The sequence below is a fragment of the Gopherus evgoodei genome, chromosome 7 (assembly GCF_007399415.2).
Source record: "Gopherus evgoodei ecotype Sinaloan lineage chromosome 7, rGopEvg1_v1.p, whole genome shotgun sequence".
Classification (NCBI taxonomy): domain Eukaryota; kingdom Metazoa; phylum Chordata; order Testudines; family Testudinidae; genus Gopherus; species Gopherus evgoodei.
This window is the reverse complement of record NC_044328.1, coordinates 42547608-42558213: the sequence shown is the minus strand read 5'-3', so window position 1 is coordinate 42558213 and position 10606 is coordinate 42547608. Positions and strand designations below refer to the sequence as shown.

The following is a 10606-nucleotide window of genomic DNA, read 5'->3' as shown; positions in this document are numbered from 1 at the left end:
GGAATTACCCTCCCAGCCCTCCCAAGCCAGTAGCCCAGACAATGAAGCCATGGAAGCGACCTCTGGTGAGTGTACCTTTGTAAATACAAAACATAGTTTAAAAGCTAGCGTTTTTTAATGATTGATTTGCCCCGAGGACTTGGGATGCATTCGCGGCCAGTACAGTTATTGGAAAAGTTTGTTAACATGTCTGGGGATGGAGCGGAAATCCTCCAGGGACATCCCCATGAAGCGCTCCTGGAGGTACTCCAAAAGCCTTTGCAGAAGGTTTTTGGGTGAGGCAGCCTTATTCCGTCCACCATGGTAGGACACTTGACCACGCCATGGATGTAGCAAGTAATCTGGTATCATTGCATGACAAAGCCTAGCTGTGTATAGTCCCGGTGATTGCTGGCATTCAAGCAACATCCGTTCTTTATCTCGCTGTGTTATCCTCAGGAGAGTGATATCGTTCATGGTAACCTGGTTGAAATTCAGGAATTTAATTAAGGGGACAGAGATGGCCATTCCTACTGGGCTGTTTGCCTGTTGCTTAAAAGAAATCCTTCCTTGCAGGTAGCCAAGTGGGGGGAGAGAAAGGGGGTAATGGCACTGAGCTTTTTCGCATTTGGCTAGCAGGGATCTTCCCTGCTACCAGCCACGCGGTGGGGGAGGGGTAAAGCGATCATCCCAGAGAATTGGATGGGGGGTGGTGGTTTCTGCTGCTGCATGTTAACAGGAAAGAAGCAACACTGAACGGGCTTTGCTTGGTATTTGGGAAAGGAGGGCACTGTGTATATGAAGGCTGCAGAAGCTGAAAGACAATGGCTTACCATGGCCGCATGCAAGCTGAATTCTGCTGCCCGGACCTGAGTCTGTGAAATCTCTAACACCAGAGCCGCAGGCACTCAATATTAAGATGCAAAATGCGACCTTGGAGTGAAATCACATGTGCTATGTAAGGTGAATAGTGTTGTTCACTGTGAAAGAGTATAACCATTGTTCTGTAAAATGTATCTTTTTAAATACTTCTCTCCCTTTTTTCCCCTCCCTCATGCAGCTGCACATTTTTCAAGCCTCCCTACTCCATCCCGAAGTCTATCTCAGATAAGGCAGAGGAAAAAAAGACGCAAGACGAAATGTTCTCGGAAATCATGGAAGTGACCCACAATGAAAGAGCTCATCTGAATGAGTGGAAGGACGTGGTATCAAATTACAGGAAAGATGCCAGTGAACGTGAGGACAGGAGGGACCAACGTGAGGATAGGAGGGACGAACGTGAGGACAGGAGGGACGCTCGAGATGAGAGGTGGTGGCAGGAAGATCAGAGGTGTAGGCAGGAAGATCATTGGTGGCGGGATGCAACGCTGAGGCTGCTGCGTGATCAAACTGACATCCTCCGACGTCTGGTGGAGCTTCAGGAACAGCAGCAGGGTCACAGAGCGCCGCTGCAGCCCCTGTGTAACCACCCTCACCACTCACCATGTTCCATATCTTCCTCACCCAGACGTGTAAGAACGCGTGGGGGAAGGCTTCGTGCACCGGCCCACTCCACCCCCCGTGGACAGCCCAACCAAAAGGCTGTCATTACTTTGAAATATCTTTAGTGGCCTTTTCCTTCCCTCCTATCCTCCTCCGAAACCACACCTGGGATACCTTGTCAGTTCTCTCCCTCTTTTTATAATGACTTTTTAATAGAGAATACATGATTTTTAAACAATAGTGACTTTATTTCCTTAAGCAAGCTGTAATCAAAGGGGGAGGGTGGGTTGCTTACAGGGAATGAGTCAATCAAGGGGGGGTTCATCAAGGGGAAACACACACAACAGTCACACTGTACCCTGGCCCATGATGAAACTCATTTTCAAAGCTTCTCTGATGCGCACCGCTTCCTGGTGTGCTCTTCTAATTGCCCTGGTGTCTGGCTGCGCGTAATCAGCAGCCAGGTGATTTGCCTCAGCCTCCCACCCCACCATAAAGGTCTCCCCCTTACTCTCACAGAGATTGTGGAGCACAAAGCAAGCAGCAATAACAAAGGGGACATTGGTTTGGCTGAGGTCTGAGCGAGTCAGTAATGTGCACCAGCGCACCTTTAAATGGCCAAATGCACATTCTACTACCATTCTGCACTTGCTCAGCCTGTAGTTGAACAGCTCCTGACTACTGTCCAGACTGCCTGTGTATGGCTTCATGAGCCATGGCATCAAGGGGTAGGCTGGGTCCCCCAGGATAACTACAGGCATTTCAACACCCCAACTGTTATTTTCTGGTCTGGGAAGTAATTCCCTTGCTGCAGCCGTTTAAACAGAGTAGTGTTCCTGAAGATGCGAGCATCATGAACCCTTCCCGGCCATACCACGTGGATGTTGGTGAAATGTCCCTTGTGATCCACCATTGCTTGCAGCACCATGGAAAAAGTACCCCTTGCGGTTTACGTACTGGCTGCCCTGGTGCTCCGGTGCCAAGATAGGGATATGGGTTCCATCTATCGCCCCCCCCACAGTTAGGGAATCCCATTGCAGCAAAGCCATCCACTATGACCTGCACGTTTCCCAGAGTCACAACCTTTCGTAGCAGCAGCTTAATGATTGCTTTGGCTACTTGCATCACAGCAGCCCCCACAGTAGATTTTCCCACTCCAAATTGATTCCCGACTGACCGGTAGCTGTCTGGCATTGCAAGCTTCCAGAGGGCTATTGCCACTCGCTTCTCAACTGTGAGGGCTGCTCTCATCTTGATATTATGGCATTTCAGGGCAGGGGAAAGCAAGTCACAAAATTCCATGAAAGTTCCCTTATGCATGCAAAAGTTTCGCAGCCACTGCGAATCATCCCACATCTGCAAAATTATGTGGTCCCACCAGTCTGTGCTTGTTTTTCAGACCCAAAATTGGCATTCAATGGCTAGAACCTGCCCCATTACCAGCAGGATCTTCAAAGCTCAGGGGCCCGCAGTTTGAGATAATTCTGTGTCCATGTCCTCATCACTCTCGTCGCCGCTCTGCCGTAGCCGCCTCCTCCTCACCTGGCTTTGCAGGTCCCGGTTCAGCATAGACTGCACAAGAATGCGAGAAATGTTTACAACGTCCACGATTGTGGTCTTGATCTGAGCAGGGTCCATGCCTGCTGTGCTATGGCGTTTGCACAGTTCACCCAGGAAAAAAGGCGCGAAATAGTTGTCTGCTGCTTTCATGGAGGGAGGGGTGAGGCTGTACCAAGAACCACCCGCAACAATGTTTTTTGCCCCATCAGTCACTGGGATCTCAACCCAGAATTCCAAGGGGCGGGGGAGACTGCGGGAACTATGGGATAGCTAAGGGATAGCTACCCACAGTGCAACGCTCTGGAAATTGACGCTAGCCTCGGTACATGGATGCACACCACCGAATTAATGTGCTTAGTGTGGCTGCGTGCACTTGACTTTATACAATCTATTTTACAAAACTGGTTTATGTAAAATCGGAATAATCCCGTAGTGTAGACGTACCCTAAGTGGCTAGCTGGCAATGGGCTGTTGCTCTGTACGTTATATTGGAGATGGCCTCCCCAAGCAAAGATGTTCAGGTCTGGACTTCTCCAAAGTCAGAGAAGATTCAGATCTATCTTCTTCCAGGCCTGGGCCTGAACTGAGAGGCCCATTAGTGTGCACTAATTCCACACACAACTCATAAAACAGCAGATCTATCACGTAGCCTTATCAAAGGCCAGAGTATATGGGCAAAGTAGGGAGGCTTTGGAACATTCATGAACAAGCACTTTGCGCTTGCTCCTGTAGCGGCGGGTGAAAAACATGGCTCTGAAGTTAACTCCAGCTGGTTTTCAAACACGGAGCTTTCCTATGTGAATCAAGGAGAAGCCGCCCTGCGTGAGGCTTTAGGGATACTGCAGCAGCAAAATGGCTGGCAGACAGAAACCTACCAGGTACAGTCCTTGCACTTGTTGCTTTTGTTACTCCAGTAGTCCAAAAAAGCTTTCATGCTGAGAAAATCTTGGGGAATGGGAAAGGGCTAGATGGAATCAATCTCGATCACTCCCTCTGATTATTGTTAATAACTATCTCTAGCAATGCCCTCCCCCACAGAGCTCCTTTCAAGACTAAAAGGCCAGTATCAAAAGAACAACGGCAACATGTTTATCACATTTCCACCTGTCTGTGCATGGAAAGGATTATGGGTGAATTAGTTTGAAAGGCTAGGGGGCTGTGTGTGGGGGAGAGTGGGTGTGACTGCCAGGACACAAGGTATGTGTGAAGATACAGAAAAGCAGGTAGATAACAAGAGTGCTTACAGGAAACTATTCTACATTATGGTCAATGTAAAAGGAAAAGGTGAAACTTCTAACAGACAATTGGCTAAGCACACACATAAATACATTAAACAAATAGACAAGATGAAAAGGCTTTGAGGGGAAAACTCAGTCAATCATAGTCCCAGAGAAAGTTCAGAATGTTTATGCTACAAAATTAACAGACACCAGTTCATGGCTGTGTTCTGGTTTTTGTTATTTAGGTGTTTATATAGTAAGATCTTTACTAGGATAGTTTCCTTTAGCTAGAAAGGAAACAGCAAGCACAGAATGAACTTCTGGTGGTGAATATTTTATAAATAAATAGCAGTGACGTGATTTAAATATAATGACTTTCATCTATCAAACAAATGGTGATGAAAAAGGACCAAAATCATTTATTAGAAAGGCCCATTATGTCAGTGAGCGATTCAGTGCCCTGAGGTGCATGATCTGACAGGGGGTGTGGGCAGGCTAACTGACATAGGCCTGGGTCCTGATGCCAGCACATCTACATCACTGTGGTCAGGATTACCCTGCCAGGTGTTCTTTCATCCCAGGGAAAAGGAGAGTTGGTGCTGAGTACAGTTCTTCCCAGGCTCGGTAAAGTCTTCCGAATGGAGACAGTGCTGGACGTTCCAGTGGACCAGCTATACTATGAACTGTTTGAGAAGCTGGAGCAAATGCCTGAGTGGAATCCTACCCTTAGTCGAGTCAAGGTAAATGGAGAGATGGGTCTGGATAGTGTACTGCCTCCTGTTTCTCATCTGCTACTGACTTGCCTGCTCACAAATCTGTCCCAAAGCCTCCTGCAGTTATTTTTTGCATTTATATAAATGCTCTCAGGACCCTTGACAGAATTGAAAACACAGCCAAATTAAATACCCAAATATAGGTAAAGTGCAGCTGTGTCCTTCAGTATAACCCTCCAGCAGCAAGCTAGGCAACTCAGGAGCTCAAATCCCCTTTTCCCTCTAAGTAATTCCCCATTTATGACAGCTTCCCACTCCCCTCCATTTCCAATGCCTGGATACAGAGCTGAAGTTTGTAGCATGGCCTGAAGGTCAGCAGGCTGGGGTATTTCAGGCCAAGGGGAAGGGTGAATTCTGATGCCATGGGGCCATTGTTAAGAACACCCTGCCAGCAGCCCCTCTGTGTATTGTATATGCCAGCAGGGCTTCAAGTCCAGCTCCTCTGCTGATCTCAGCTGTGACAGTATGTCACAAGGAAAGAGGTGGTCTCTCCGATAGGTGGGACATAAGCCATTTGTAGGTCAAAACCAACACTTCAAACCTTACTTAATGACTCACAGACAGCCAATACTGATAGTGGAGCTCCAACAGAACGTACTCGTGGTAAGATTCTCCACCTACCAACTAGACCTAGGATCACAGGAACCTATATAGGATCTTAGAAGAGAGAAATGTGTTGAATGTCAATGCCATTCCCTGAAGGGGTAGGATATAAACCCACAGACAAAACTGCACAGAAGGACTCCAGCTATTTAGAAGAGCTGGAGCCTATTACATACAACTATTGCACATTGCTGAGAATACAGACGTGAAACTAAATGCAGTAAAAGAGCAGGTGTTAAAGTGGGGCAGGGCGTTGTGCTACACTAATATATATGTTAAGATTTACTTGAGACTGTGAGCCCTGGGGGCAGCTTTTTGTTTTGGACACCATATTCATCAAGAAAGAGGAAGTAAAACAATTCCCTTGGGCACCCTGATTGTAGGAAACTTATACTGATCATTGTCCAATATATTAGTGACTGGCCCATGAGTCCAAAGATGGAATCAGAATGAGAGGGTCATCCCCTCATTGTGTGATCAGCTGTTAGATATTTGCATTGGGTCACAGCAAACAGTAAACTGGAATAGTTTAGTATTTATACAGAAACAAGCTGCTGCCTTTATGCCCCCCTGCAGACATCAGTGTGGAGAGTTTCTTTATAAGACTATCAAGTTAAGGGCCAATGAACTAATGCATAGAGAATACTGATTAACTGAGTGAAATGAATGTATGTGCTAAGTCATTTAATGAAGTCCATGTAAACCAAAGTTCACAAGTCAGAGATGTACAGGAGAAACCTATTGGAATGCTGACAGCTACTTGGATAATTAAACTGATTATACAAAGATCTTTGAAGGGGTCTTCAGCAATAAAATAGAGAAACACACCTCCTTTCCCCACCACAAAAACAGTAGAGATTTGGGTTCTGAGATGGGCCTTAATAGGAGGTCAAGTACCTAATCAGAAGTAAAGAAATAACTAGTCAGAGCAGAAGCAGCATTTTCCCATTGGCTAACAGGCTGTAGATCTGACTATTCCTACCCTGGGATGTTTTCCCAGAAATGTTCTGTTCTTCTCAGGACCCAGGACTGCTAGTAATGCTGCTGTACTGCAGGGAGAAACACAGCACTGGGAGTGAATTTTGAGTGCATTGCAGCTTAGAATTAAGTTTCTCTGCTTGGTTTTGATTTGGCCTCTAATCCCTGCTCTCCTAAGTTTAGTAACTTGCTAGTCAGAGATCAATGTTACCTCTACTGCATTATAGCTCAAGGCACATCCCTGGCTAGCTTCTACCCAGGCTAGTGGAGTCACACAGTATTTCCTAATCAGTACATTCTTTCTCTTTCAGCTTAGCTTCCACACTAGTATTAGAAACACTCCCTACCCTTTTAAAGGAAGCGAAGTACCTAACCCATAAACTGTTGCTAGCTAATAACATTTCTTCTTCCATCAATAGGACTAACCACTTCTTTCAGCCCTCACAGCCTATCCCTCCTAATATTGGTTAACCCAAGTTCTTAGGAGCACATCCCCCTTATACTGTACTGGGAGGATTACTTAATTATCCGCAGCTGGTCAAGCTCTCCCACCCTGCCAGTCCCTGCACTTAGCACTTGCAGCTGTGATCTTTCCTCTGCTGCTGAAGATAGTGTTAACCCCATCCCTGCCAACTCTTAGGACAGGTTGATACTTTCCCAATCATTAAACCTATATAGGCAAGGAAGTAACAGGTTCTGAATGAGACATGAAATCCAACCTTTGCTACTGTATTTATGCCTTGATCAGAGCAGCTTTGGAAAAAGATGGTGGGATGGTTAGAACATTCCACCTCTACTACTCAAAGATCTACCAAGAATACATTTAAAATGGGTTTCCACAGCTACGGAAAGGTGCCAGCAACAAGGAAAACAAGCATTTGTTTTGCAAAACCATTAGTGTCTTTAAGGGAACAAAATGGCCAGCCAGTTCAAGGGCTGTTGTCACTCCTTAGGCTTGTTTGGAAGGGGACCATGTTTTCCAGACTGTTTGGTTATTGCAGTTTCCAATCCAGTAGTTTCTATTCAGTTCTTTGGTTTGTGTTCTTGCTAAAGATCCTCCAAAGAATTGGGAAGGACACCCTGTTGACTCATGAGATCACTGCTCAGCATCCTGGGAACCTCATTGGTCAAAGGGACTTTGTCAGCGTACGGCACTGCTGGAAGAAGGAGACAACTGTGTATCTGGTTGGCACTGCAACCCACTCCGAGTTCATGCCCATGCAAAAGGGGCAAGTCAGGTGAAGGCTCTGAATGTTAACAAGAAACTGTGCATGCATTATTTTAGCATGTGTGTTGTGCACTCAAGAGGTACATCTTCCCTATAGATGCTGTTGTGTGCGTGTGTGTGAGAGAGCACGAATGCACAATTTCAGTGGAAAACAAATATGTTCAGCACAACACATATCTAAGGCCACACAGAAACCACTCTTCTGAACAGTTAGCACCTAGCAACTGTAAGACAGGTAAGATGTTACATAATTGAGTGTTTACATTTTATTTTTAACAAGGCACCATTACAAGTGAAGATCCCAGCCCTCTTTTGGGCCGATCAAGGGCACAGATGGACACCAATATCAGTCTCTAATCAGGAGAAGATCTGAAACATAATAAGGTGCAGCTCAGGAATGTGATGTCTTGGTAGAGGAGGCAGGACTGGAATGATAGGGTCTGATGCAGATTCGGCCTGAGGTGCATTAGACGGGCTGTACAGTGTGGTATGCCTGGTTTCTAGCCTGCATCGCTGGTATACTCCGTTATGTTTATGAGCACTAAATTCACTTGCAAAGTACAGGCCTGACCCTACAATAACATCTGCATAGGAATGCCCATGTGGCCACGCAGAGACACATTAGCAGCAGGAGTCTGCCTACATAGATGTCATGGAAGGACTAGGCAAGGAATCTAAAATGAAATGTTACTAGTGAGGTGATGCCTATTAAGATGAGAGCTGATACCTGTGTACTTCAATGGTTAGACAAACTTCTTCCCCCAGGAAGAACTACCCATCTGTGGCATTATTATTAGACCTCAATAAATGTACTTTTAATCTATTTGTATTTAATTCATGCACAAGTGGCTCAGTCCAATAAGAAGGGTTGTCATGGAGAGCTTGTAAGCAGGTTTCAGTGTGAGCAGATGTGCTAATCCAAACCTGAGGTGGCTGGGACTACTTTAGTGTTCAAGGCAGACGGTTCAGTCGGTCTCTCATTGGAAAGAAGCTAAATTCCTTTTTCTCCCGCAACTGCCAGGGCCGAGTCTGGGTTGAGTTGCATTGTTCTGCAACCGCTGGAGGGTGACCAACGTCACACTCGCTTCACCTGGCTCCTGTGCATGGACCTCAAGGTAAGTTCATGCTGCCTTGCTAGGATATATGACCACTTTGCTCCTGGAACCTGTGGGAGGCAGACTTGCGGTATGAGGAGGACTCTAAGGCAATGATCTTTTCTGGGAGCTGGGGAATGGATCGCTGTAAAGTAATAGCCAGACACTAACTTCACGTTCCTTAGCATGGTGTGTCATCACATTAATGCTGGTAGCTAGCCAGGCTGTTTATACTCTCAGGAGCCCCTGGGATGGGTGCATTCTCTTTTCCTTTGTTTCAGAGAAGGAACGCACAGTGCAAGCTGACACAGTACTCCTGGGGGAATTCTGTGCTACTGCGCATGTACCGAATTTATGTTCCCTGCAGATTTCTTTGTAAGAAAGTCATTTTTCTGCGGGGAAGCAAAGGAAAGCCACAGGAGCAGTTATGCAACCTTTCCCAGCAGTGTGCTTCAGGTGCCCAGGGCAACTGGCAAAGAGATAAATCACTGTGGGGTAGGGGGCAGGACCGGCTGGTGGCTCCTACCCTGCACCATCACACCCAGACCACCGTGCTGAGCCCCAACCACCTTCACCTGGACCCCTACTGCAGATTCCCATTATCATTGCACCCAGAACCCCCCAACAAGCCCCTGTGCATCCAGATCCCCCCCACAGCTGGATTCCCCACTGAGCCAACTGCATCCAGATTGCCCCACACAGAACCCTCTCAATCCACACCTGGACCCCCCCGCACTAAGCCCCTCAACACTTGGATCCTGCCTTGCCAAGCCTGCCTGCCAGCACACACCTGGTACACCTTGTACAGAGGGGCAGGGCCCTGGGGTGTTTCTGGGGCAGGCCTGGTCCTTGCACTGTGTCAGGGTCAGGTGCAACCTCACTGTTGAGTCTGTGTCCAGGGGGAATCTGTGCACAGAATTTTTATTTTTTTGGCACAGAATGCCCTCAGTAGTAAGGGATGTGCCATGTGGGCATGATTCACCCCTGTGCTGCCACTGGGGCAGGGACCAAGAGGAGGCATCTTGCACCGCCATTATTCAGACTAGCTTTAATTGCCCGGTCACAGGATAACCTTAGGTCTCTGTCCTTGTCTCCTCTAGTCCAACCTTCTATGAACCCCAACACCAGGGCTACTGCAGTGGGAGCACAAAGCCGACACAGTCGGTTCTGCACCTGCAAAGTGCCCCCCTCCGATCCACATGCTCCCCACCCCCACACTGGGGGTACATTCCCCAGGATGGACTCCAAGCTGCCAGATTCCTGAATTTGCACCTACATGGATGGAGCCCTCTCTCCAAAACTGAGCTGAAACTGGAAAATTTGTTGCCCTGACATCTTCAGCCCTGCTTATTTAAATATGTTTCGTTTTTCTAAGGGATGGATCCCCAAGTCCATTATCAACCGTCTTGTACCTCAGTCTCAAGCGGATTTTATCAGATACCTACGTCAGCACCTCTCCACCACAGCACACCCCTGAGAAAGCAGTGACCACTAAGATACACAGTGCTGCCTTCACCACATTGCAATCAATTGCCATTTATAATTAATGTTTGAATATGCTTATCACTTATTATTATGTAATGTGTTGACAGAGTTCTTGGTGCTTCAAAAAACAATGAAAGACACTGTTCCCGCAAAGCTTAAAGTCTGATGGATTTGTATGTAGATTATACACAATTTATATATCTG

At 46.8% G+C, this 10606-nt stretch overlaps 1 protein-coding gene across 1 annotated transcript; it reads left to right on the top strand.

Annotated features, from left to right (window-relative positions):
• Positions 1-3722: 3722 nt before the first annotated feature.
• Positions 3723-10394, top strand: LOC115654538 (steroidogenic acute regulatory protein, mitochondrial-like). Its single transcript, XM_030568912.1, has 5 exons — positions 3723-3899; positions 4823-4981; positions 7649-7833; positions 8845-8938; positions 10293-10394. The coding sequence occupies exons 1-5, from the start codon at positions 3723-3725 to the stop codon at positions 10392-10394; spliced, it is 717 nt and encodes a 238-aa protein (XP_030424772.1).
• The last annotated feature ends 212 nt before the right edge of the window (positions 10395-10606 follow it).

What these genes read in the sequence shown, in the direction of transcription:
- LOC115654538 (XM_030568912.1), top strand. Translation starts at nt 3,723, where the DNA reads ATGAACAAGCACTTTGCGCTTGCTCCTGTAGCGGCGGGTGAAAAACAT. An exon ending in GGCAGACAGAAACCTACCAG is followed by an intron (nt 3,900 to 4,822) that starts GTACAGTCCTTG and finishes CTTTCATCCCAG; the next exon opens with GGAAAAGGAGAGTTGGTGCT. An exon ending in CTACCCTTAGTCGAGTCAAG is followed by an intron (nt 4,982 to 7,648) that starts GTAAATGGAGAG and finishes TTCTTGCTAAAG; the next exon opens with ATCCTCCAAAGAATTGGGAA.